The 25,291-nt window shown below is 40.1% G+C and overlaps 1 protein-coding gene, 8 non-coding genes and 10 pseudogenes across 12 annotated transcripts; 9 read left to right on the top strand and 10 right to left on the bottom strand.

Annotated features, from left to right (window-relative positions):
- Positions 1–8,583: 8,583 nt before the first annotated feature.
- On the bottom strand, positions 8,584–14,684 carry brms1 (BRMS1 transcriptional repressor and anoikis regulator). 4 transcript variants are annotated; one of them, XM_030162922.1, is made up of 10 exons: positions 14,555–14,684; positions 12,016–12,232; positions 11,836–11,926; positions 11,623–11,750; positions 10,656–10,735; positions 10,462–10,558; positions 9,381–9,467; positions 9,164–9,228; positions 8,914–8,953; positions 8,584–8,834 (listed from the first exon to the last, which is right to left on the bottom strand). In XM_030162922.1, the coding sequence occupies exons 2-10, from the start codon at positions 12,224–12,226 to the stop codon at positions 8,827–8,829; spliced, it is 807 nt and encodes a 268-aa protein (XP_030018782.1). In that variant the 5' UTR covers positions 12,227–12,232; positions 14,555–14,684; the 3' UTR covers positions 8,584–8,826. The 4 variants fall into 4 exon arrangements, with proteins under 4 accessions (XP_030018782.1, XP_030018783.1, XP_030018784.1 ...); XM_030162923.1 differs by having other exon boundaries at positions 14,537–14,674; XM_030162924.1 differs by having other exon boundaries at positions 12,016–12,228; positions 14,537–14,674.
- Positions 14,685–15,656: 972 nt separating this feature from the next.
- On the top strand, positions 15,657–15,775 carry LOC115439139 (uncharacterized; annotated as a pseudogene).
- Positions 15,776–16,137: 362 nt separating this feature from the next.
- LOC115439160 (uncharacterized) lies at positions 16,138–16,257 on the bottom strand (annotated as a pseudogene).
- Positions 16,258–16,772: 515 nt separating this feature from the next.
- On the top strand, positions 16,773–16,891 carry LOC115439149 (5S ribosomal RNA). The gene has a single exon (XR_003938231.1). It is a non-coding gene; the product is annotated as a 5S ribosomal RNA (ribosomal RNA).
- A 364-nt stretch (positions 16,892–17,255) lies between these two features.
- LOC115439144 (uncharacterized) lies at positions 17,256–17,375 on the bottom strand (annotated as a pseudogene).
- A 515-nt stretch (positions 17,376–17,890) lies between these two features.
- Positions 17,891–18,009, top strand: LOC115439119 (5S ribosomal RNA). The gene has a single exon (XR_003938212.1). It is a non-coding gene; the product is annotated as a 5S ribosomal RNA (ribosomal RNA).
- A 362-nt stretch (positions 18,010–18,371) lies between these two features.
- Positions 18,372–18,491, bottom strand: LOC115439165 (uncharacterized; annotated as a pseudogene).
- A 515-nt stretch (positions 18,492–19,006) lies between these two features.
- Positions 19,007–19,125, top strand: LOC115439137 (5S ribosomal RNA). Its single transcript, XR_003938229.1, has one exon. It is a non-coding gene; the product is annotated as a 5S ribosomal RNA (ribosomal RNA).
- A 364-nt stretch (positions 19,126–19,489) lies between these two features.
- LOC115439143 (uncharacterized) lies at positions 19,490–19,609 on the bottom strand (annotated as a pseudogene).
- Positions 19,610–20,124: 515 nt separating this feature from the next.
- Positions 20,125–20,243, top strand: LOC115439118 (5S ribosomal RNA). The gene has a single exon (XR_003938211.1). It is a non-coding gene; the product is annotated as a 5S ribosomal RNA (ribosomal RNA).
- A 364-nt stretch (positions 20,244–20,607) lies between these two features.
- LOC115439092 (uncharacterized) lies at positions 20,608–20,727 on the bottom strand (annotated as a pseudogene).
- A 515-nt stretch (positions 20,728–21,242) lies between these two features.
- LOC115439120 (5S ribosomal RNA) lies at positions 21,243–21,361 on the top strand. Its single transcript, XR_003938213.1, has one exon. It is a non-coding gene; the product is annotated as a 5S ribosomal RNA (ribosomal RNA).
- Positions 21,362–21,725: 364 nt separating this feature from the next.
- Positions 21,726–21,845, bottom strand: LOC115439158 (uncharacterized; annotated as a pseudogene).
- A 515-nt stretch (positions 21,846–22,360) lies between these two features.
- Positions 22,361–22,479, top strand: LOC115439133 (5S ribosomal RNA). The gene has a single exon (XR_003938225.1). It is a non-coding gene; the product is annotated as a 5S ribosomal RNA (ribosomal RNA).
- A 364-nt stretch (positions 22,480–22,843) lies between these two features.
- LOC115439157 (uncharacterized) lies at positions 22,844–22,963 on the bottom strand (annotated as a pseudogene).
- A 517-nt stretch (positions 22,964–23,480) lies between these two features.
- LOC115439138 (5S ribosomal RNA) lies at positions 23,481–23,600 on the top strand. The gene has a single exon (XR_003938230.1). It is a non-coding gene; the product is annotated as a 5S ribosomal RNA (ribosomal RNA).
- Positions 23,601–23,964: 364 nt separating this feature from the next.
- On the bottom strand, positions 23,965–24,084 carry LOC115439163 (uncharacterized; annotated as a pseudogene).
- Positions 24,085–24,599: 515 nt separating this feature from the next.
- LOC115439128 (5S ribosomal RNA) lies at positions 24,600–24,718 on the top strand. The gene has a single exon (XR_003938220.1). It is a non-coding gene; the product is annotated as a 5S ribosomal RNA (ribosomal RNA).
- Positions 24,719–25,080: 362 nt separating this feature from the next.
- On the bottom strand, positions 25,081–25,200 carry LOC115439094 (uncharacterized; annotated as a pseudogene).
- Positions 25,201–25,291: the final 91 nt, after the last annotated feature.

Below are 25,291 nucleotides of genomic sequence, written 5' to 3'. Positions count from 1 at the left end.
TTCAAGTCAGATTTGTTACCTTTTTACTAAAACACACTGTTTTAAGCATTTATTATTTATAATAATACTAATTAATGGCCAAATATTCCTGAAAGCAAAGGTGCAAAAGAATTGGCAAAATAGACATTTTCTGACACTTTTATTGCAAAGAAAACATAAAGACACCTAGGCAGGCTGTTATAATGGCACTCTTATTTTTGTGCAGATCAGACCTAAATTTTGAGGTATGCACCAAGGTTATAATAGTTTTGGATTTTTCATTATACTTTAGTTTTATTTAGTTTTGACTTTTTTTTCTCTAATTCAGTTAGTTTTAATTAGTTTTTAGAGCAGGTTTGCTAGTTTTTATTAGTTTTCGTTATTTTCTAAATGCTTAGTTTTAGCTTCTTTATATCATTTATCTTCTTCACCGTCGAATTCAAATAAATCCCAAACAGGACTCTGCTGCTTTCTCCCAGTTTTAGTCTCCATGTTTCCAGGTAGAGTGGGGACCAGAAGACGACTGTAAACCACAAGTGACCACAAGTGACGGACCGTTAAATATCATATGGTGCCAGTAGTTAAAATTGCTAGAGGGAAATATATCACTTTCATATCAATCCGATATTGACAAAGACGAAAACAAAGGGAATTTTATCCATGACTTTTATATGTTTTAGTTAGTTTTGTAAACACACAATACAGTTTCAGTTAGTTATCGTTTTTTTCTTTTAATTGTAGTTTTTATTTATTTCAGTTAACGAAAAATGTTTTTACAATTCTAGTTTTCGTCATTTCGTTAGTTTTCATTAACGATAATAACCTTTGTATGCACGGATCGCAAGAACCGGGGGGGTGATATTGGTGGTGGATGGGGATGAATAAAATGGGGAAATACTTCATAAGAGCGAGTTCTCCATAAGTAGCACGATGTACGTCTCTCTCTCTCTCTCTTTCTCAAATTTCCCTCTGTACGCACAAGCCATAGTGTCGTACACCTGCAGGCATCAATGGTACAGATCACTGTGTTTAGTCCAGGCTGCTGTTGACCTCTGACCTCTGACCATCTCTATCCAGAGCATGTCCCAAGACCAGTGTGACTCGGTGTTGGTGAGTGTGGAGTCGCTCCTGAACGACGCCAAGAGGATGCAGATGCAGTGCCGTGAGCGCAGTGATCAGCTCTCCATGGCCGCCACGCAGCTGAGGGTGGAGTCGGCTGCGCTGAGGGAGCAGTGCGAGGCCGCCCAGCTCGACATGGCGAGGATCCGCAGGCAGCTAGACGAGCTGATGGATACGAAAGCTGCCTTCGAGGCCAAAGAGAGGCAGGCGCGTAAACTCAGCAAACACCTGTGAGGAAATGAAGGTGAAAGAACGGAGCATCATGGGAAGTCGGCTCCTACAGAAACTTGATGGGTTGTGAAAAAGTAATGAGAAGTGTTTCATAGAAGAGGAAAAACAAGAATGTTAAAAAATAACACAAAAAGCACTTTATCACTATCAGCGCTGTCTTGCTCCTCTTGCCTTTTACTTTCATGTGAATTTCAAAAATGCAAACACACACTTGAATGTGTCTCGAATGTCAAATAAAAAGCCTACTTTCCAAACGCATGCTTGTCTCATTTTGTGTTTATCCTGTCATATGTTTCAGATAATATACGAAAAGAAACCCGTATCTACTAAGAGGAGTTGAAACAGTTTTCTAAACAAATTGCCTAGGACATTTTAATATTTTTAGATTTCCATTACTTTAAAGGTTTTTCATTTAACTTCAAAGTACTTGAATGCAACAACCTTGTTACTGTGGAAACAGGGACAAGTGTAGGTGCTCTTGCTTACAAAATATCCACTTTTTGGGCCTGTACCATGACTGATTTGTAACCCTACATCCCTGAACCATCACCCTAAGTGTATCTTATTGGTCACTTTAGACCAGTGGTGGACCATTAGGACCAGCAATGCCTTCTCTGCTGGCGTAAACATAATGAGCAACCTACATTTGCAACCTAAATTCTAATATTTATTCCCAATAGACTATTCTCTTAATTCCTTGGCGTTTCTCTTTACTACAATGCTTCCAGTACGTGTATGTGGACATAAGATATTTTGTCCAATTAGATTTCAGTCTCTATGTGTTGCCAGGGTTAATCTGATCTGCCCTGGGCCTTCAAAATGAATAGTGAAGGCCCATGCAGACTCTTCAATATATATCAGAGTAGCAACACTTCCATAGACTCCCACTGTAAAAAATGACGGACGAAATATGCACCTACTTCCGGGTTATGGAGGGGCCGGTATTTCCCACATTGAGTGTAACGGCGTCGAAACACATTCATTTCTATTGCAGCTGATCTAGCGATTCCAGCACTAAGTTAATAAGATATTGTCATCTCTCAAATTATTGAGTGTATTTTCTGTATTAGCGGACATTTATGTTGTAAATTCTGTTTTCTTTGGTATGTGTTAGGGTTTGAATAAATGCATTTCTTAAACAACTGTTATGTTGGATTTTCAGCTTTAGCCCTATAGTTTGCTAGCTTGATTGGCTAGCTGTTGAGATTTAACCACTATAACCACAAATTATGGAGTTTTTATGATAAGGTAATGTTAGTATAAATGTTATCAGTGGGGGTTTTTTTTTTAGTTGTTTTGCTGAACCTGGTGGTGTTTGGTTAAATCTGTCAGCTGAGATCAGGTGAGAGTTACTGTAGAGCAGGGGTGTCAAACTCATTTTACGTCACGGGCCAGATTTAGCTAAATTTGATCTGAAGTGGGCCGAACCAGTAAAATAATAACATAATAATATATAAATAATGTCAACTCCAAACTTTCCTCTATGTTTTAGAGCGGAAAAAGTAAATTTACATTATGAAAAGGTTTACATCTACAAACTATCCTTTCAAAAGATGGGAATAACATGAACAAACTGAAAAAAATAAGTGTAATTTTAACAATATTCTGCCTCAGTTTATCATTTACACATGTACATTATAACGTACAAATCACAGTGGATCTACAAACACAAAACATTTAGTAACAGGCAGAATATTGTTAAAATTATACATACTTCTCTTAAGACATTTCAGGTTATTCAGATTTTTTTATGAAATTATACTTTGTTTTAGTGTAAGAACATGAAAATATTAACATTTACAAAGAGAAAAATTTGGAGTTGTCATTATTTATAGATTATTATGATCGTATTTTACTGAATCCTGCCCACTTGAGATTGAATTGATCTGAATGTGGAACTTGAACTAAAAGGATTGTCAATATCTTCAGTGTAATTTTTGCATTTCACAAATTCATCCCTAGGGCCAGACTGGACCCTTTGGCGGGCCGGATTTGGCCCCCGGGCCACATGTTTGACACACATGCTGTAGAGCTAAGATCTGCCAATAAAAGTTCACTAAAGTTATTATTCACGAGTTAAAGGAAGCAAAACTTCTGTCACTTGGCCTTTGTAAGATCCAACTCATCCTATAAGAATTCTGTTGAGTTTTGAGTTTGCTAATGCTGAGTTTTTAATGAGTTTAGCGTCTGTGCTAATGCTAACATGCTTAGTTAGCCGCTATGTTATCTGCAGGTTAATGTCATATCATGTGTTATCAGGAGAGCAGAGCTTGGCAGACAGTGTTCACAGCTAACCACTGTTTTCTGCTCTTACCTCAGTCCTATAATAGTAAAACTGAAAATGGTACACTGTCTACCTCCGTACAAGTACAGTACAATTGCAGAATGAGTGAACTTGTAAAGTTAGCACCACTCATGTAAGTAGCCTATCCAAGCTAACACCAACCTTTCCCCCCAAAATTTGTTTTCAAAGTAATAAATGCAGTCAGTGGTCAACCCCACTACACACACAACAATACATACACTAGTGACACAACGGTTGTGTGTGGTTTGTTTTGACATTTACCATGTTCACTGCTGTTTGTCCCATACAATAATATATGAGCAGTTAGTTTACTAGGAACAATTCAGGCTTACATGAACCACGTGACCACAGGAGCGGTGACATCAAAGCGTGTCGTAACTCCCCTTTTACTGCTCTGGGCCTATGTAACTAAACGGGCTGTTTCTTTAACCAATCAGATTTCAGTTTCACCTCACGAGGTCAGCTAGCTCGCCCTCAGTGTCGTCATCATTTATCCTTCCTCTGATTGGATGGTAAGAGCAAAACTTATTAGCTAAATTGCTAAATTGGCAATATTCTTTTTGAATCATACCAATAAAGCTCATTTAATCGAATTAAATTGAACTATTAATATATTTGGGGTAGAATATTTTACGCCCATAATGGCTGACGGAGGAGAGGAAAATGTTTTGGTCTTACACATACCTAAAAATCCATTTTTAAGGCGGACTTTTCCATAAAAGCTGGACATGGTGAGAGGTCGGCCAACCCCGATGCTACCGATGTTAGCTACCCCGATGCTAGCTGTCTGGTCAAATGGACATTCTCTGCCTAAAGAGAATATAAACTTATGTCAGGAATACGACTGGACTGAGGAGACTGTCAGCCTTGGCCTCCATGGACATCAAAAAGGACTTAATGATGGAACTGGAACGCACAGATCACCTCTATGACACAGTCAATGAAGTTTTCCTACTCAAAGAAAGGAGGTTGGATTTTGTATATCATCTCTGGTGAGTGAACTGTGATGTTTTTTATTTAAAGTTTGTATGTTTTTATTATTTTATTAGATAAATATTAACTCTGAAGTGCTCCAGATGATGTACATTTAGTTGTGGTGGGGTTTGGAGTTGTCTTAAGTGGATTTCTTGCTTTAGTAATAATGGTTTTCACCCTCAATATGGGAAATGCCCATGCCTTGTTATTTTGTGTTTTTCTGTATAGTATGTATTTCTATAGTATTGGTTTCTATAATTGTGACGTCATAATGGTGGTATTAAGACATGGATTAACCCATAAAGACCCAAACAGCCACCAGTAACCAAAACCATCTATTGATATAAAATGTTTAATATAAATTAAATGCAAATTTTTCATGAGACAAAATAATGGCAGGAAACGCACGTTGAAAGACCCCCATGGGGCAGGCAACTTTCTCTATAAAAGGCTCTCAAATATGGAACACACTGCAGACAGAACTAAAATTAACCTATAAAGACCCAAACACACACCATCAACCAAAGGCATCTACTGATCTAAAATGTTAAATACCTGTTGATCCACTAATCCTATCAATACATGTAAATAAATGGTGATTTCTATAGTATTGGTTTCTATAATTGTGACGTCATAGTGGTGGTATTAAGTCATGGATTAACTCATAAAGACCCAAACAGCCACCGGTGACCAAAACCATCTACTGATATAAAATGTTTAATATAATCTGATCCACTAATTCTACCTATACATGTAAATAATTGGTGTAAAATGCAGTTTGTCATCTTTTCATGGTCATCAAATGTGATCCATTTGGACATTCAGAGGCTCCACAGTTACCATGGAAACACCATCGTCTTCTACAACACTGATTCACCAGTAAAACCCATGGAGTTGGATCAATGACAGTGGATGGACATACTGGGTTTATGTGTTAATGTGTTAATGAGAGATTTACAGAAAAAGTCACTTTTTATTCAGTTTTCTCTGTTTTTGATGCAGTAACCCTAAAATTTGCTATTAGTTTTTATGAACACTGACATGATTAGTAAATTAAATATAGGAAAATACCTGATTGTCACTGAAAAAACACAAACTACAGAAGATAATATTACAAGAAATGAGGATAAGTCACTTATATAGAGGAAAAATTAATTTGGGAATTGATACAAAAGTAACACTTAGTCCTTATGGGTTTAGTCGATTAAGTCCCCACTGAAGGCCCAGATACCCTGCTTATTTTTTGCACCACTTACCTGTCTATTCCAGCTGCCACATTAACACATTAATTAACATTAAGACAGCAAAGCCATACCCACCTCAGCATTAATAGTCAAGCACAGGATGTGCACACAGGAGAGAAACACTTACACTGAAACCATTAAGGCTTCAACATTAGATTTTTTTTTTTTTTTTTAAACATGACATTATTGACATTTTCTTCTAACCAAGAGAACACAAGAGGCACATAGAGAATATACATGTATATGAAAGAACAAAATACACACATAAAAAACAACACGCCCAGATAGCCTAAATAAGAAAATAAATAAATTTGTGTCATCCATCCAACTATCAACAGATACATTGTTATTCTTAAGAAAATTGTAGAAAATTGTCCATATTTCCACTGGGTTTTACTTTTAAACAGACCAGTGGATCAATAACTTTCTGTAAGAGTGCATCAACGGGCCTGTTTCCTGCAAAGTATGTCTCGAAGGCTTTACTACAAACTGTACTTGAAGTGCCTCCACAAAGAGGAAAGAGAAGCTTCAACCATACAGACTACAGGAGAAATCATACTAGTGCGAGTTGGCAACTGCTTCAGGTGATATGAACTTGTTGCAACACCAGCAAACACATTCAGTGCAGCAATATGGGAAAAACCTCCACAGACTGTCTTATGAGAAAGACAACAAAAATCCAGCTGTAAATAGTAGAGATGCAGTACAAAACAACAAAAATATAGTCACGATAAAGTGAAAAAAATACACCTACAAGGTTAAGTTGTGATTTATTTTCCAACATAGTCTACCTTGTTGTCCTCAGGGTTGCAGTGCGCAAATCTTCATGGTGTAGAAGCTTTCATCCTGATGGTAAAAAAAAAAGGAACCGGTGGTAGATATGAGCTAAAAATCAGCCATATTTTTTATAGTGAAAAACAGATGATAGTCAGATGGTGCTAACTTTGGAGAATATGGAGGGGGGTCAACTAGTTCTAAGCCACAATGTTGTTAGCATAGACTTGCGCACTGAGGTATTGTCCTTTGTTAGTTTTCCTCAGTGTTTGGTCTTGATAGTGTTTAGCAGTCATCTCAGTAAGTACACTAGTACCCCTTGAAAGGTAGTCTGTGAACACAGTAACACCCTTTGTATGCGAAATCACTGATAAGAAAATGACCTTGACCTTCTTTGGAGACGTTAAGGTGAGGGTTTTTTCCAGCATGAACTGCTTTTTTTGGTCTTTTGCTCCAAGTGGTGGACCAAACAGTCATCTGTAGATAGAAAACATTTGATGAAATTTGCAGACTAGAATTAAAACGTTCAAATTCTCGCATGACATGACCAGCCTAATGGACAACTGGTTAATAAAAACTCCTGAAATCCTTTAAAAAGCTCTGTGAATCACCAGATGTGGGTTTGTTTGGTGTTATGCTGCCTTCACATGCTATCGGGAAGACGATCCTTTCCACAAGTTAGTAAATTCGAAACTACCAGCGCATTGTGTTCAAGTGCTTTTGTTGTCATAGCGACATGAAAAGTGCCTGACACACAATTTATCGTGACCTGCTATTTGGGTAAAATGGTTTTGGATGCGTTATTTCATCTGCTAAGGTATTCTATTTTTTCATTCATTAATGTTCTGAGCTTTAGCCTTGAGAGGGTTGCAGGGACACTATAGAGACGAACACCCAATCACTCACACCTGTGGGCAGTTTAGCTTAACCAATGAACCTATTAATCCACTTACTCCACTTTCTTTTTTGTCAAATTATGTATATTATAAATATCCAAAATCATCAGCTAACAGTAGGAGAATGTTCAACAAAAGCAGTTATTTTCATCTCGGCAACTTGTGTATCTAAATTTTCTCCCAGTTCCACAGTGGAAAATACAACATGAAGGGGAGTTCATGTGCAATTTTCAAGTTAGGAAGTAGTATTTACTATAATTCCCTTAGCATGTGAAGCAAGGTTATAATAGTTTTGGATTTGTCATTATAGTTAAGTTGTATTTAGTTTTGGCTTTTTTTCCCCTCTAATTTAGTTAGTTTTAATTAGGTTTTAGAGCAGGTCTACTAGTTTTTGTTTTTTTCTAAATGCTTGCCGTTGTATTCTGATAAATCCCATACAGGTCTCTGCTGCGTTCTCCCAACTTTAGTCTCCATGTTGCCAGGTAGAGTGGGGACGAGAAGCCGACTCTAAACAAGTGACGAACTGTGAAGTGCCGTCAGCTAAAATTGCTCAGGCAAAATAAATTGATTTCATATCAATCTGACATTGACAAAGACAAAAACAAAGGGAATTTTATCCATAATTTTTATACATTTTGGTTGGTTTTGTAAGCACGCAATACAGTTTCAGTTAGTTATCATTTTTTCTTTTAATCATAGTTTATATTTCAGTTAATGAAAATGTTTTTTCAATTCTAGTTTTCGTGATTTCGTTAACAATAACAACCTTGATGTGAAGGCAGCATTGGTGCAAAATCCACCAGTGAGGCAACACCTTGTAGATGAACTGTAATACTACCATCAGAGATACAAAACATCTAACCAGTCAAACTATGCATTTGTGATACTCTTTTAGGCTTTTTCACCAAAATATTTATAATCTGACATTCTACCCTCTCACTTGCAGCCATAATATTTAAGCACTGCTAAATAACCCTCTTTAAGTTTGTTATTTATAGAAAGTACAAATGGGAAAGGTAGTGTAAAATGAAACAAGCAGAGAAACAGGCAGAAACCTTACTTATTGTGTCATAAAAGATTCAAGTTTAATCATCATTATAAATCATTCTATAAATACATGGTCATCATATCATTAACATCTTAGTTTAAATAGCAACAGGTAACAAACAAGCAATGGGGGGTGGGGGAATGGGGGGGGTCGGTAGCTGGGTTTCAGGTCCTAAACCGTTAGTGGAAGGAGCTGGGAATGTGTGTGTTATATTTGGTTTGTTTGTTTACAGTCTTCAGTCAAGTCCTCTTATTATCACCGCTCTGAAAGTAAAAAATAATAGGTTAGTGTACATGCTTCTATAATGTGATGTGTCCAATTGTCAATACATGATGGACTTACTTTCAGCTTTCTTCTTTATTGGTGACAGAGCTGCTTTTGCCTGGAGAGAAAGAAGTTAACTGTAATTTATGTTCATCTTTATAGGGAAACAGGAAGTGTGTCGAAAATTGGAATATTATTGACCAGAACTAGCTGCTCCAGAACTTAAACAGTGAGTCAAAACACTTATTGAGTTGATTAAAAAAAAAAAAAAAAAAAAACAATAGCGGGAGTATATTAGTTTCTGACAAGATTAGAAATGTGATGTTACCTTCTTGATGGCAGTCCAGTCTTCAAGGATGTCAATGTCGCTCAACATGTAGACGATAAAAGGCCCTGTGAGAAAAACCAGGTTGGTGTTTTAACATCAAAGAGCGGCTTACAGTTACAACCACGTGAGAAAAATGTGGGAGTTGAATAGACTGTAAATGTGAGGAGAGTTGAAAAGACTGTGGGATGTTTGAGTGACCGCAGGAGAGATTCTTCACCTGAAACCAGAGCTACTTTCTTTTTCCTCTCCCGACCCAGCACGTTCTTTCTTTTACACTTCTTACTCCTCATCTCATCACTCCATTCTGGTAGAAAGAGAACAATACTTTCATTTTAATAACATCCACTGTGTGCAATGTTTTTGTTTGTTGTCATTAGTCGCTTTTCCATTGGACATATGAGCAAAACTTTACTGATATTTACTAAATGCTGAAAAAACAGAAGTGTGTAATGTCGGTTTTTCCATTAAATCACAAATGCGATGATTTGTTTATTTATTATTGCGAGATGACACAAGAAGTCATTCCATAAACATGACGACGAACGTAAATATCGTGTTGATTCTCAAATTCATTATTATTACCTCCGCCAGGGGGTATTGTGATCACTTTGCTTTGTGTGCGTGCGTGTTTGTTTGTTTGTTAGCAAGATAACTCAAGTTATGGACGGCTTTTCATGAAATTTTCAGGAAATGTTGATACTGGCACAAGGAAGAAATGATTACATTTTGGTGGTGATCGGGGTGGGGGGGTGTCCCTTGGCGGAGGTCTGGCTCTCCGAGTGCTTTTCTTGTTATTATATATTTCCCCTCTACCCTGTACTAAATTAAAAATTATTCAGTGTCCTGGTGTGTCCACACATACCACGCCATGTTTCTTTTAAAACTCTTCTTCTTTGCTTGTTGTAACATCCGTCATTTTTTATTTTTTTAATTCACGTAACTCTGGTTGCGGAAAAAGGTCTTTCCATTGTAGTTTTGCGTGATACACCAATTGCGCTACGCCTGAAAAACCACCTCTTGTCAGCACAAAAACTTAATATTATTATTATTAGGCCTGCTACTATTACTAAAACCCTGTTATTTGTTGTTTTTACTAGTACTTTCATATTGCAATTGTCTGTTTGTCACTACTGTTTTTTTTTTTTTTTTTAATAGTTATATTTTCTTTAATATTTCTTGTAGTGTACATCCGGTGTTCTACTGCTATTGGAACCTCAATTTCAGATCAGTAACAGATCAGTAAAGCTCTATCTATTCTAGTCTAATGTCCATGGTGATACTGTGCAGAAACACCTTACCTGAGGTCAGGTCTATATTCTGTCTGTCCTCCTCCAGGCGTCTTATCTTTTCCAACAGCTCCGTCTTCATGGCATCAAACAGTAACAGTCGCTCACTCTGTTTGCATACAAACACAGTTGTAGTTGTGTTATACCTACTCACTGAATGAATGAGTTTTCCTGTTTAGTATACTGTGGGATTGTATTTCTGTTACCTCTAGGTGCTGCCTTGCTCCTTGCAGTTCACACTCATGTTTGTGTTTGATGACCTGTAGACAAAGTTCTCTATACACTCCTGCAGACAGAGAGGTGAAAAGGTGTGGGTTTTTACATTTCTGTCCCGAATTACTAAAGCAGCAGCACAAACAGACACAGAGGCTTGTACAGCGGAGTGCAGTTTCACTGAATCCACAGTTGATGATTTATTCTGATTCATCTGTTCTTTTCCCAATTATTTCCCCAATGTAGGACAGGATTTTGTCCAATACAGCATTACTGATAAAGTTTTATGATTTCAAGACATGAAATTCTGACTCTGCTTTTATATTGTAGATAATTTCAACAGATTTAAGAAATACATAGTAAAAATGTTTTTAGTGAATTTTTTTTCAGCAGATTGTCAATGTATGCAATAAAGACCAGTTCCTCAACCCAAATGCCTAAATATTTGTAAGAGGAGACTATTTCTATATGCAGGTTCCTCCAGGTTTCTACAAGTTACATATAAGACTTAGGACCTTTTTAAGACTACTTAGAACAGAATTTAATGCCCATTTCACAGCCATACTGGCAAAAATTTGTGACTCATAGAATTTAGGAAAATATATTTATTTACTCCAACACTGTGAGTCATTTCTCACCAGGGGCTGCTAAGTTAGCTATAACTGGTTCCTAATTTCAATATGAATTGTCGGGATGGGACAGATGGAACTGAGTAGACCAACGTTACTTTCTTTGCAGCGTTCCCAGACACACACAATACAGCCAACAAATTTATGGCAATGTAAATTAAGACCTACCATATCAAATGTAATACCTTTTAAGACTTTTTTTAAAGGTATTAAATGCAGATTTGTAAATTCAAGACTTTTAAAGACCCCGTGGGAACCCTGTATATGTGTACCATCTGAATTCTTATTTGGGGCTACACTCAAAATGCCATGGTCCAACACATTTACTCACCAGCCACTTGTGTTCGTATCTGCATACTGTTTTGTAGTGCAGCCAGTGGTTCTCTGTATTCTCCTGCCTTCCCTGTCAACACCTCGTCCAGCTTCACTTTCACCTGGTTCTGTCGCTCCCGAAACAACCTGCAGCCACATGATAAGAATCACTATTCCATCATCTCGGCCTTAATGTGAGTGAGACCTTTTTATCCTGCTCGGTTCAACTTACTTCTCCTTCAGCTCTTGAAATTGTTTCTCCAGATCCAACATCTCATCTAGACATTCTCCTCTCCTCCGCTCACAGTCCTCGTCGTCCATTTCTTCATAGTTCAGACAAGAACAGTAAAGAACCGTGACACACAGCTCCCCTTGTACCCCCGCCAGTAATTCAAGAATATGTGGATTTTACCTGAACTCTCCTCTTCCTCCTCCTCTTCTTCCTCTTCACTCTCCTCTAGGTCACTCTCTCTTTCCTCCATGCTCTCCTCTATGGTCTCATCTCCTCCGCCTCCTTCATTTTCTCTTGGTTCTTCAACTTCTCCATTGGCTTCAGGGAGTTGTGATTCTCCTTCTGCCTCCATCTCCTCCTCAGGCTCCCTCACAGGGGGCTGAGCAGGCATAGCTGGCTGCAAAAGTAAGCACAGTTTGTTAACATGCATTCAAGACACTGAGTTTAATGTTAGAACATGCCAGACATTAGCATTCACTGTTGTAACCTGGACACTGTTAATTTACATGAATACCACAGCACAAATATTTCATCTGCCTTCATTGCGTTCCTGGATATGGCAAATTGTAGCTGATTTAATGAACCTAGGATTTACCACCCAGTTTCTTAATTTGCACCACTACTCACTCAAAAAACTATTTACTTAGCCTACACATTTATGACTTTGGAAATAATGTATTGACCACTACAACAAAGCCTTGAGCATTTGTGATACATGTGACGTAAACCTTTTGATGTTTACTTAAATGTCCAGCAAAAATATGGAAAAAGACAAATTAAATGTTGTTACATCGACAACAGGGTTTTTGGTTCTAATGTGTTTTTTCTCCCACAGCATTTCTACCAAATGCAAAAGCAAGAAAAATGCAGAGTTCCGTATTGTGTTGTACAATCATGTGCATCAGTTCAGCCCCTTCATATTAACTGCAAATACTTTCATTACAATTTAACCACTATGATTTTTTTTTAATAGCAACCAAAAATGTGAGGATTTACTTCAAGATATTATACATGGTTCATTCACAAACAAATGTATTTCACTTTATACTTTGTAATACCTGAAGGTAATGTGAAAATCTATGACGTGCGTTTCTTAATTAAGTATAGTACACTAGTCAACATTTGCTAGGGATCAGGACTATAACTTTGCTATATTCGGGGGTGTAATTCTGGAAACTTGACAGTTTATTTTCCCAGTGGAGTACAGCCTGCGGATGCAGATGGTGGCCATACACATTATTGACATCACACCGTATGTGTTTCAGAACATTGAGTGGTTTCAGTGAAAAAAAAATTGGAAGAGTAATTGTTGTGAACTCTAATTTCTAGGGTTGTATCACCCTTTTGCCTGAAAGTGCAATAAAAATGTATGTTTTTTTACCTTTTGGTCCATTTTTCTTTACATGACTACCCAAAGTACACACATAATATATGAAGTCACCCAAAATATTATACACCATCAATTATTGTGCAAATATAAAACTGATCCCTAGCAAATGTTGACTAGTATATTTGACAACTATGTGACATGACCCTTCAAGGCAGTCACAACTCTTAAGGCTCTGGGATAAAACCCTGCATCATTCAAATTAACAACATCTGATATTGAAAAAATATCCCCAAACAATTGGTGCACAAAATCATGATGCATTTCCAAAACTATATCTTGCATCTGTCATTTTAATTATAGATATCCACTATTTCAGCCTCCAAAAATGCACAGAGAGCAGATTTGAAGGAAACACTGATGACTGTGTGGCGTTAATCTGATGATTTAATCATGCTGACTCTGCTCACTATCGCCATGAGTGATCCCCATCAGTGGCAATACTGCTGGAACTACAGTCTCTGCTCTGACTCCTAAGAAAACAGAACAATAAATCACATTGGTATGTCGAGGAAACGGAGGCAGATCGGCAATTTTAGGGTCATTTTTGTAGCTAAATGCAGATGCTGAATACCAGCCTTTGGGCGCTGCATAGACCGCGGGACACCGAGCCACCATATGGCTACTGTAAATCTGTCAAGTCAACCGGAAGTTCACCGGAAGTCATATATTAAATTAACATAAACGAAATAAATATATTTATATAGTTGTGTTTGATTTGTATGGAGTAAAACTATAAGGAAATAAAAATATATATTAGGATTAAACGCTGTTAAAATCTGTTTATTTATATCAATAACCGAGATACAAATATTACTTAAGCTTTTATTTGCTAAAGAACCGGATGTCCCGGTTCCATGTACTCAACTTGACCACTTCCGTGATGTCACACGAAAACGTTAAACACAGCGAAATTCATAGTAAAATATGCCACGAATTGAGTCCACAACTAGTCATTCTGCTCTTTATTTTAATCACAGTCGTTAAGAAAGTCAGTGTGAGTCGATGTCCCAATCCGGGGCTTATTTATTAGCAAATAAAACCATGTGAAGTCAAGTGCAACACTAGCTAACAAATGAAACGGCACACACACAGAGGCACTGCACTGCCCTCGGTTCAACTTAGAGCACCGGGACGAATGTTTTATGACGGAATTCAGTGCTAAATTGTTTATAATATAGATGTTTAGATGCCAAACACGTTCACTGAGCCACACAGCAGCCTTCATGCTGAACTCATCTACCCACTGCTCACGGATTAAGAAATATCGTCCATGCAAAAACAGATAAAACCCTCCACCCGCCGCCGACATACCGTCCACAGCTCGCTCACCTTATCCCTCTGTTTCGCTGTGTTACTTTGAATAAAATCCACTATATTTCCATCTTCAAAAGTACTTCCTCTTCACTTCAGTCTTCAGTTCGACACTTTGCCGGACTCTAAGATGGACAAATTCAGCCAATTACAACCGAGCTCTGCTGAACCAGTAACCAATGAAATCGATGTAGAAGATCCAGTTACAAATGACCAGGCAGGTATGATTGACCAATCACAGAGCAGTATGTCGTCAGAAATAACCAATAGGATGGACTTGTTTCAAAAACGTGTCTTACCCTTTCAATTACAGTTGAATACATGTTATTTCACAACACATATTTCACATTAAATGCGACAGTGAATGTGAAGACACTAATGTTGGTATTAATATTACAGATACAGTGTCTGAGGAAACATTTTTTTCTTTCCCATATTTTTCTTTACAAACATCAATGAAGCTGAACCAAATGTTATATTTTCTACTCTTTCTTCATAAGGAGTCTAAGGTTTTGGCATCTGTCTCCATCACAGATTTTGTTTTTTAGTAATGAATATTTTTTTGTATTTTCTGTTGTTAATTCATGAACTGTGGGTTGGTGGAGCAGCAGCACCCTCTGCTGGTCACACTGAAAAGTGTAAAAGCTGACAGCACCTGGTACACCTGGTATTCCAAAGCAAATGTTGGTGTAAATTTCAACCTCTTTATAGATTCCGTAACGCTGCATGTGAGGGAAAGAGGTTACAAAGAATCTCAAAGACTTTCAGCTCTGACACCCAATGCACTGACTGCATCAAACGCAAAGATTTTCAAATGTACACAGATAGAAGTCATGATATGAGGAAAACAAAATAATGGTTTTCCAACACATCTGAGGGTTATCTGGTGAAGATTTGCTTTCACCGTGGCCGTAAACCACAAACTGCCATATTCACTGCCTGTTAACTCCAGGCTGATGTGTTCATCTTGAGCATTTTAAAGATTATTTCCATCACTTTGTGCGTCCTTTGCCACTCTAATACTGAGTGATTTAGATGTCATATATTCAAAAACGTGGTGGAAAGCCTGCGCAACGGTGTTGTGGAATCTATAAATAGGGTGAAAAAGAGAGGGGCAGTCGCTTACGGCCATACAACCCTGGAAGCGCCCGATCTCGTCTGATCTCGGAAGGAAAACAGCGTCGGGCCTGGTCAGTACTTGGATGGGAGACTGCCTGGGAATACCAGGTGCTGTAAGCTTTTACATTTTTCTGTGTGACCAGCATAGGGTGCTGCTGCCTCACCCATCGACGGGAGAAAATGATACATTTATTCCATTTCCTTTTTCCACACTGAATGAATCAAAAGAAAGGAGAGGCTTAGAAAGTGTGAACTAAAAAATGTTCCCATGAAAAAGTTTTCTTTACAAACGTCAAGAAAGATGAACAAAGCTTTATACTTTTCCACTACGCTTTCTTCATAAAGAATGCGAGGTTTTGGCGTCGGTCTCCATCATAGTTTTTGTTTTTTCAGCTATGACTTCATTGGTATTTTCTGTAGTTACTCAAGTGTTGGCTGGTGAAGCGACAGCACCCTCTGCCGGTCACACTGAAAAATGTAAAAGCTTACAGCACCTGGTATTCCCAGGCGGTCTTCCATCCAGGTACTGACTAGGCCCTGCCCCTTCTATGCTTCCGAGATCAAACGAGAGCGGGCGTGTTCAGGGTGGTATGGCCGTAAGCCACTGTTTATGTAATTTTCAACGTCTTTATAGATTCCGTAACGCTGCATGTGAGCGAAAGAGGTTCTCAAGGAATCTCAAAGACTTTCAGCTCTGACACCCGATGCACTGACTGCATCAAACGCAGAGGTTTTCAACATTACACAGATAGAAGTCAAGACACGAGAACAACAAAATAATGGTTTTCCAACACATCTGAGGGTTGTCTGTTGAAGGTTTGCTTGCGCCGTGGCCATAAACCACTAACTGCCATATTCACCGTCCTTCAGAGACTCAATATACGCACAAAGAGTCTCTAACAAACCACTATTTCTTTCCTGGTTCCACTGTTTTGTGAAGTAAGTCCAGGCTGATGTGTTCATCTTGAGCATTTTAAAGATTATTTCCATCACTTTGTGCGTCCTTTGCCACTCTAATACTGAGTGATTTAGATGTCATATATTCAAAAACGTGGTGGAAAGCCTGCACAACGGTGTTGTGAAATCTATAAATAGGGTGAATATGAGAGGGGCAGTGGCTTACGGCCATACCACCCTGAAAGCGCCCGATCTCATCTGATCTCGGAAGCGAAACAGCGTGGGGCCTGGTCAGTACTTGGATGGGAGACTGCCTGGGAATACCAGGTGCTGTAAGCTTTTACATTTTTCTGTGTGACCAGCATAGGGTGCTGCTGCCTCACCCATCGACGGGAGAAAATGATACATTTATTCCATTTCCTTTGTCCACACTGAATGAATCAAAAGAAAGGAGAGGCTTAGAAAGTGTGAACTAAAAAATGTTCCCATGAAAAAGTTTTCTTTACAAAGGTCAAGAAAGATGAACAAAGCTTTATACTTTTCCACTCTACGCTTTCTTCATAAAGAATGCGAGGTTTTGGCGTCGGCCTCCATCATAGTTTTTGTTTTTTCAGCAATGACTTCATTGGTATTTTCTGTAGTTACTCAAGTGTTGGCTGGTGAAGCAGCAGCACCCTCTGCCGGTCACACTGAAAAATGTAAAAGCTTACAGCACCTGGTATTCCCAGGCGGTCTTCCATCCAGGTACTGACCAGGCCCTACCCCTTCTATGCTTCCGAGATCAAACGAGAGCGGGCGTGTTCAGGGTGGTATGGCCGTAAGCCACTGTTTACGTAATTTTCAACGTCTTTATAGATTCCGTAACGCTGCATGTGAGCGAAAGAGGTTCTCAAGGAATCTCAAAGACTTTCAGCTCTGACACCCGATGCACTGACTGCATCAAACGCAGAGGTTTTCAACATTACACAGATAGAAGTCAAGACACGAGAACAACAAAATAATGGTTTTCCAACACATCTGAGGGTTGTCTGTTGAAGGTTTGCTTTCGCCGTGGCCATAAACCACTAACTGCCATATTCACCCTCCTTCAGAGACTCAATATACGCACAAAGAGTCTCTAACAAACCACTGTTTCTTTCCTGGTTCCACTGTTTTGTGAAGTAAGTCCAGGCTGATGTGTTCATCTTCAGCATTTTAAAGATTATTTCCATCACTTTGTGCGTCCTTTGCCACTCTAATACTGAGTGATTTAGATGTCATATGTTCAAAAACGTGGTGGAAAGCCCGCGCAACGGTGTTGTGAAATCTATAAATAGAGTGAATATGAGAGGGGCAGTCGCTTACGGCCATACCACCCTGAAAGCGCCCGATCTCGTCTGATCTCGGAAGCGAAACAGCGTCGGGCCTGGTCAGTACTTGGATGGGAGACTGCCTGGGAATACCAGGTGCTGTAAGCTTTTACATTTTTCTGTGTGACCAGCATAGGGTGCTGCTTCCTCACCCATCGACGGGAGAAAATGATACATTTATTCCATTTCCTTTGTCCACACTGAATGAATCAAAAGAAAGGAGAGGCTTAGAAAGTGTGAACTAAAAAATGTTCCCATGAAAAAGTTTTCTTTACAAAGGTCAAGAAAGATGAACAAAGCTTTATACTTTTCCACTACGCTTTCTTCATAAAGAATGCGAGGTTTTGGCGTCGGTCTCCATCATAGTTTTTGTTTTTTCAGCTATGACTTCATTGGTATTTTCTGTAGTTACTCAAGTGTTGGCTGGTGAAGCGACAGCACCCTCTGCCGGTCACACTGAAAAATGTAAAAGCTTACAGCACCTGGTATTCCCAGGCGGTCTTCCATCCAGGTACTGACTAGGCCCTGCCCCTTCTATGCTTCCGAGATCAAACGAGAGCGGGCGTGTTCAGGGTGGGATGGCCGTAAGCCACTGTTTATGTAATTTTCAACGTCTTTATAGATTCCGTAACGCTGCATGTGAGCGAAAGAGGTTCTCAAGGAATCTCAAAGACTTTCAGCTCTGACACCCGATGCACTGACTGCATCAAACGCAGAGGTTTTCAACATTACACAGATAGAAGTCAAGACACGAGAACAACAAAATAATGGTTTTCCAACACATCTGAGGGTTGTCTGTTGAAGGTTTGCTTGCGCCGTGGCCATAAACCACTAACTGCCATATTCACCGTCCTTCAGAGACTCAATATACGCACAAAGAGTCTCTAACAAACCACTATTTCTTTCCTGGTTCCACTGTTTTGTGAAGTAAGTCCAGGCTGATGTGTTCATCTTGAGCATTTTAAAGATTATTTCCATCACTTTGTGCGTCCTTTGCCACTCTAATACTGAGTGATTTAGATGTCATATATTCAAAAACGTGGTGGAAAGCCTGCACAACGGTGTTGTGAAATCTATAAATAGGGTGAATATGAGAGGGGCAGTGGCTTACGGCCATACCACCCTGAAAGCGCCCGATCTCATCTGATCTCGGAAGCGAAACAGCGTGGGGCCTGGTCAGTACTTGGATGGGAGACTGCCTGGGAATACCAGGTGCTGTAAGCTTTTACATTTTTCTGTGTGACCAGCATAGGGTGCTGCTGCCTCACCCATCGACGGGAGAAAATGATACATTTATTCCATTTCCTTTGTCCACACTGAATGAATCAAAAGAAAGGAGAGGCTTAGAAAGTGTGAACTAAAAAATGTTCCCATGAAAAAGTTTTCTTTACAAAGGTCAAGAAAGATGAACAAAGCTTTATACTTTTCCACTCTACGCTTTCTTCATAAAGAATGCGAGGTTTTGGCGTCGGTCTCCATCATAGTTTTTGTTTTTTCAGCAATGACTTCATTGGTATTTTCTGTAGTTACTCAAGTGTTGGCTGGTGAAGCAGCAGCACCCTCTGCCGGTCACACTGAAAAATGTAAAAGCTTACAGCACCTGGTATTCCCAGGCGGTCTTCCATCCAGGTACTGACCAGGCCCTACCCCTTCTATGCTTCCGAGATCAAACGAGAGCGGGCGTGTTCAGGGTGGTATGGCCGTAAGCCACTGTTTACGTAATTTTCAACGTCTTTATAGATTCCGTAACGCTGCATGTGAGCGAAAGAGGTTCTCAAGGAATCTCAAAGACTTTCAGCTCTGACACCCGATGCACTGACTGCATCAAACGCAGAGGTTTTCAACATTACACAGATAGAAGTCAAGACACGAGAACAACAAAATAATGGTTTTCCAACACATCTGAGGGTTGTCTGTTGAAGGTTTGCTTTCGCCGTGGCCATAAACCACTAACTGCCATATTCACCCTCCTTCAGAGACTCAATATACGCACAAAGAGTCTCTAACAAACCACTGTTTCTTTCCTGGTTCCACTGTTTTGTGAAGTAAGTCCAGGCTGATGTGTTCATCTTCAGCATTTTAAAGATTATTTCCATCACTTTGTGCGTCCTTTGCCACTCTAATACTGAGTGATTTAGATGTCATATGTTCAAAAACGTGGTGGAAAGCCCGCGCAACGGTGCTGTGAAATCTATAAATAGAGTGAATATGAGAGGGGCAGTCGCTTACGGCCATACCACCCTGAAAGCGCCCGATCTCGTCTGATCTCGGAAGCGAAACAGCGTCGGGCCTGGTCAGTACTTGGATGGGAGACTGCCTGGGAATACCAGGTGCTGTAAGCTTTTACATTTTTCTGTGTGACCAGCATAGGGTGCTGCTGCCTCACCCATCGACGGGAGAAAATGATACATTTATTCCATTTCCTTTGTCCACACTGAATGAATCAAAAGAAAGGAGAGGCTTAGAAAGTGTGAACTAAAAAATGTTCCCATGAAAAAGTTTTCTTTACAAAGGTCAAGAAAGATGAACAAAGCTTTATACTTTTCCACTCTACGCTTTCTTCATAAAGAATGCGAGGTTTTGGCGTCGGTCTCCATCATAGTTTTTGTTTTTTCAGCAATGACTTCATTGGTATTTTCTGTAGTTACTCAAGTGTTGGCTGGTGAAGCAGCAGCACCCTCTGCCGGTCACACTGAAAAATGTAAAAGCTTACAGCACCTGGTATTCCCAGGCGGTCTTCCATCCAGGTACTGACCAGGCCCTGCCCCTTCTATGCTTCCGAAATCAAACAAGAGCGGGCGTGTTCAGGGTGGTATGGCCGTAAGCCACTGTTTACGTAATTTTCAACGTCTTTATAGATTCCGTAACGCTGCATGTGAGCGAAAGAGGTTCTCAAGGAATCTCAAAGACTTTCAGCTCTGACACCCGATGCACTGACTGCATCAAACGCAGAGGTTTTCAACATTACACAGATAGAAGTCAAGACACGAGAACAACAAAATAATGGTTTTCCAACACATCTGAGGGTTGTCTGTTGAAGGTTTGCTTTCGCCGTGGCCATAAACCACTAACTGCCATATTCACCGTCCTTCAGAGACTCAATATACGCACAAAGAGTCTCTAACAAACCACTGTTTCTTTTCTGGTTCCACTGTTTTGTGAAGTAAGTCCAGGCTGATGTGTTCATCTTGAGCATTTTAAAGATTATTTCCATCACTTTGTGCGTCCTTTGCCACTCTAATACTGAGTGATTTAGATGTCATATATTCAAAAACGTGGTGGAAAGCTTGCGCAACGGTGTTGTGAAATCTATAAATAGGGTGAATATGAGAGGGGCAGTGGCTTACGGCCATACCACCCTGAAAGCGCCCGATCTCGTCTGATCTCGGAAGCAAAACAGCGTCGGGCCTGGTCAGTACTTGGATGGGAGACTGCCTGGGAATACCAGGTGCTGTAAGCTTTTACATTTTTCTGTGTGACCAGCATAGGGTGCTGCTGCCTCACCCATCGACGGGAGAAAATGATACATTTATTCCATTTCCTTTGTCCACACTGAATGAATCAAAAGAAAGGAGAGGCTTAGAAAGTGTGAACTAAAAAATGTTCCCATGAAAAAGTTTTCTTTACAAAGGTCAAGAAAGATGAACAAAGCTTTATACTTTTCCACTCTACGCTTTCTTCATAAAGAATGCGAGGTTTTGGCGTCGGTGTCCATCATAGTTTTTGTTTTTTCAGCAATGACTTCATTGGTATTTTCTGTAGTTACTCAAGTGTTGGCTGGTGAAGCAGCAGCACCCTCTGCCGGTCACACTGAAAAATGTAAAAGCTTACAGCACCTGGTATTCCCAGGCGGTCTTCCATCCAGGTACTGACCAGGCCCTGCCCCTTCTATGCTTCCGAGATCAAACGAGAGCGGGCGTGTTCAGGGTGGTATGGCCGTAAGCCACTGTTTACGTAATTTTCAACGTCTTTATAGATTCCGTAACGCTGCACGTGAGCGAAAGAGGTTCTCAAGGAATCTCAAAGACTTTCAGCTCTGACACCCGATGCACTGACTGCATCAAACGCAGAGGTTTTCAACATTACACAGATAGAAGTCAAGACACGAGAACAACAAAATAATGGTTTTCCAACACATCTGAGGGTTGTCTGTTGAAGGTTTGCTTTCGCCGTGGCCATAAACCACTAACTGCCATATTCACCGTCCTTCAGAGACTCAATATACGCACAAAGAGTCTCTAACAAACCACTGTTTCTTTTCTGGTTCCACTGTTTTGTGAAGTAAGTCCAGGCTGATGTGTTCATCTTGAGCATTTTAAAGATTATTTCCATCACTTTGTGCGTCCTTTGCCACTCTAATACTGAGTGATTTAGATGTCATATATTCAAAAACGTGGTGGAAAGCTTGCGCAACGGTGTTGTGAAATCTATAAATAGGGTGAATATGAGAGGGGCAGTGGCTTACGGCCATACCACCCTGAAAGCGCCCGATCTCGTCTGATCTCGGAAGTGAAACAGCGTGGGGCCTGGTCAGTACTTGGATGGCAGACTGCCTGGGAATGCCAGGTGCTGTAAGCTTTTACATTTTTCTGTGTGACCAGCATAGGGTGCTGCTGCCTCACCCATCGACGGGAGAAAATGATACATTTATTCCATTTCCTTTGTCCACACTGAATGAATCAAAAGAAAGGAGAGGCTTAGAAAGTGTGAACTAAAAAATGTTCCCATGAAAAAGTTTTCTTTACAAAGGTCAAGAAAGATGAACAAAGCTTTATACTTTTCCACTCTACGCTTTCTTCATAAAGAATGCGAGGTTTTGGCATCGGTCTCCATCATAGTTTTTGTTTTTTCAGCAATGACTTCATTGGTATTTTCTGTAGTTACTCAAGTGTTGGCTGGTGAAGCGGCAGCACCCTCTGCCGGTCACACTGAAAAATGTAAAAGCTTACAGCACCTGGTATTCCCAGGCGGTCTTCCATCCAGGTACTGACCAGGCCCTGCCCCTTCTATGCTTCCGAGATCAAACGAGAGCGGGCGTGTTCAGGGTGGTATGGCCGTAAGCCACTGTTTACGTAATTTTCAACGTCTTTATAGATTCCGTAACGCTGCACTGTGAGCGAAAGAGGTTCTCAAGGAATCTCAAAGACTTTCAGCTCTGACACCCGATGCACTGACTGCATCAAACGCAGAGGTTTTCAACATTACACAGATAGAAGTCAAGACACGAGAACAACAAAATAATGGTTTTCCAACACATCTGAGGGTTGTCTGTTGAAGGTTTGCTTTCGCCGTGGCCATAAACCACTAACTGCCATATTCACCCTCCTTCAGAGACTCAATATACGCACAAAGAGTCTCTAACAAACCACTGTTTCTTTTCCTGGTTCCACTGTTTTGTGAAGTAAGTCCAGGCTGATGTGTTCATCTAGAGCATTTTAAAGATTATTTCCATCACTTTGTGCGTCCTTTGCCACTCTAATACTGAGTGATTTAGATGTCATATATTCAAAAACGTGGTGGAAAGCTTGCGCAACGGTGTTGTGAAATCTATAAATAGGGTGAATATGAGAGGGGCAGTGGCTTACGGCCATACCACCCTGAAAGCGCCCTGATCTCGTCTGATCTCGGAAGCGAAACAGCGTGGGGCCTGGTCAGTACTTGGATGGGAGACTGCCTGGGAATACCAGGTGCTGTAAGCTTTTACATTTTTCTGTGTGACCAGCATAGGGTGCTGCTGCCTCACCCATCGACGGGAGAAAATGATACATTTATTCCATTTCCTTTGTCCACACTGAATGAATCAAAAGAAAGGAGAGGCTTAGAAAGTGTGAACTAAAAAATGTTCCCATGAAAAAGTTTTCTTTACAAAGGTCAAGAAAGATGAACAAAGCTTTATACTTTTCCACTCTACGCTTTCTTCATAAAGAATGCGAGGTTTTGGCGTCGGTGTCCATCATAGTTTTTGTTTTTTCAGCAATGACTTCATTGGTATTTTCTGTAGTTACTCAAGTGTTGGCTGGTGAAGCAGCAGCACCCTCTGCCGGTCACACTGAAAAATGTAAAAGCTTACAGCACCTGGTATTCCCAGGCGGTCTTCCATCCAGGTACTGACCAGGCTCTGCCCCTTCTATGCTTCCGAGATCAAACGAGAGCGGGCGTGTTCAGGGTGGTATGGCCGTAAGCCACTGTTTACGTAATTTTCAACGTCTTTATAGATTCCGTAACGCTGCATGTGAGCGAAAGAGGTTCTCAAGGAATCTCAAAGACTTTCAGCTCTGACACCCGATGCACTGACTGCATCAAACGCAGAGGTTTTCAACATTACACAGATAGAAGTCAAGACACGAGAACAACAAAATAATGGTTTTCCAACACATCTGAGGGTTGTCTGTTGAAGGTTTGCTTTCGCCGTGGCCATAAACCACTAACTGCCATATTCACCGTCCTTCAGAGACTCAATATACGCACAAAGAGTCTCTAACAAACCACTGTTTCTTTTCTGGTTCCACTGTTTTGTGAAGTAAGTCCAGGCTGATGTGTTCATCTTGAGCATTTTAAAGATTATTTCCATCACTTTGTGCGTCCTTTGCCACTCTAATACTGAGTGATTTAGATGTCATATATTCAAAAACGTGGTGGAAAGCCTGCGCAACGGTGTTATGAAATCTATAAATAGGGTGAATATGAGAGGGGCAGTCACTTACGGCCATACCACCCTGAAAGCGCCCGATCTCGTCTGATCTCGGAAGCGAAACAGCGTGGGGCCTGGTCAGTACTTGGATGGGAGACTGCCTGGGAATACCAGGTGCTGTAAGCTTTTACATTTTTCTGTGTGACCAGCATAGGGTGCTGCTGCCTCACCCATCGACGGGAGAAAATGATACATTTATTCCATTTCCTTTGTCCACACTGAATGAATCAAAAGAAAGGAGAGGCTTAGAAAGTGTGAACTAAAAAATGTTCCCATGAAAAAGTTTTCTTTACAAAGGTCAAGAAAGATGAACAAAGCTTTATACTTTTCCACTACGCTTTCTTCATAAAGAATGCGAGGTTTTGGTGTCGGTCTCCATCATAGTTTTTGTTTTTTCAGCAATGACTTCATTGGTATTTTCTGTAGTTACTCAAGTGTTGGCTGGTGAAGCGGCAGCACCCTCTGCCGGTCACACTGAAAAATGTGAAAGCTTACAGCACCTGGTATTCCCAGGCGGTCTTCCATCCAGGTACTGACCAGGCCCTGCCCCTTCTATGCTTCCGAGATCAAACGAGAGCGGGCGTGTTCAGGGTGTAATGGCCGTAAGCCACTTTTTACGTAATTTTCAACGTCTTTATAGATTCCGTAACGCTGCATGTGAGCGAAAGAGGTTCTCAAGGAATCTCAAAGACTTTCAGC

Source organism: Sphaeramia orbicularis, chromosome 18 (genome assembly GCF_902148855.1).
Source record: "Sphaeramia orbicularis chromosome 18, fSphaOr1.1, whole genome shotgun sequence".
Lineage (NCBI taxonomy): Eukaryota > Metazoa > Chordata > Actinopteri > Kurtiformes > Apogonidae > Sphaeramia > Sphaeramia orbicularis.
Note: the sequence above shows the minus strand (reverse complement) of the source record. Positions and strands in the feature narration are given on the sequence as shown.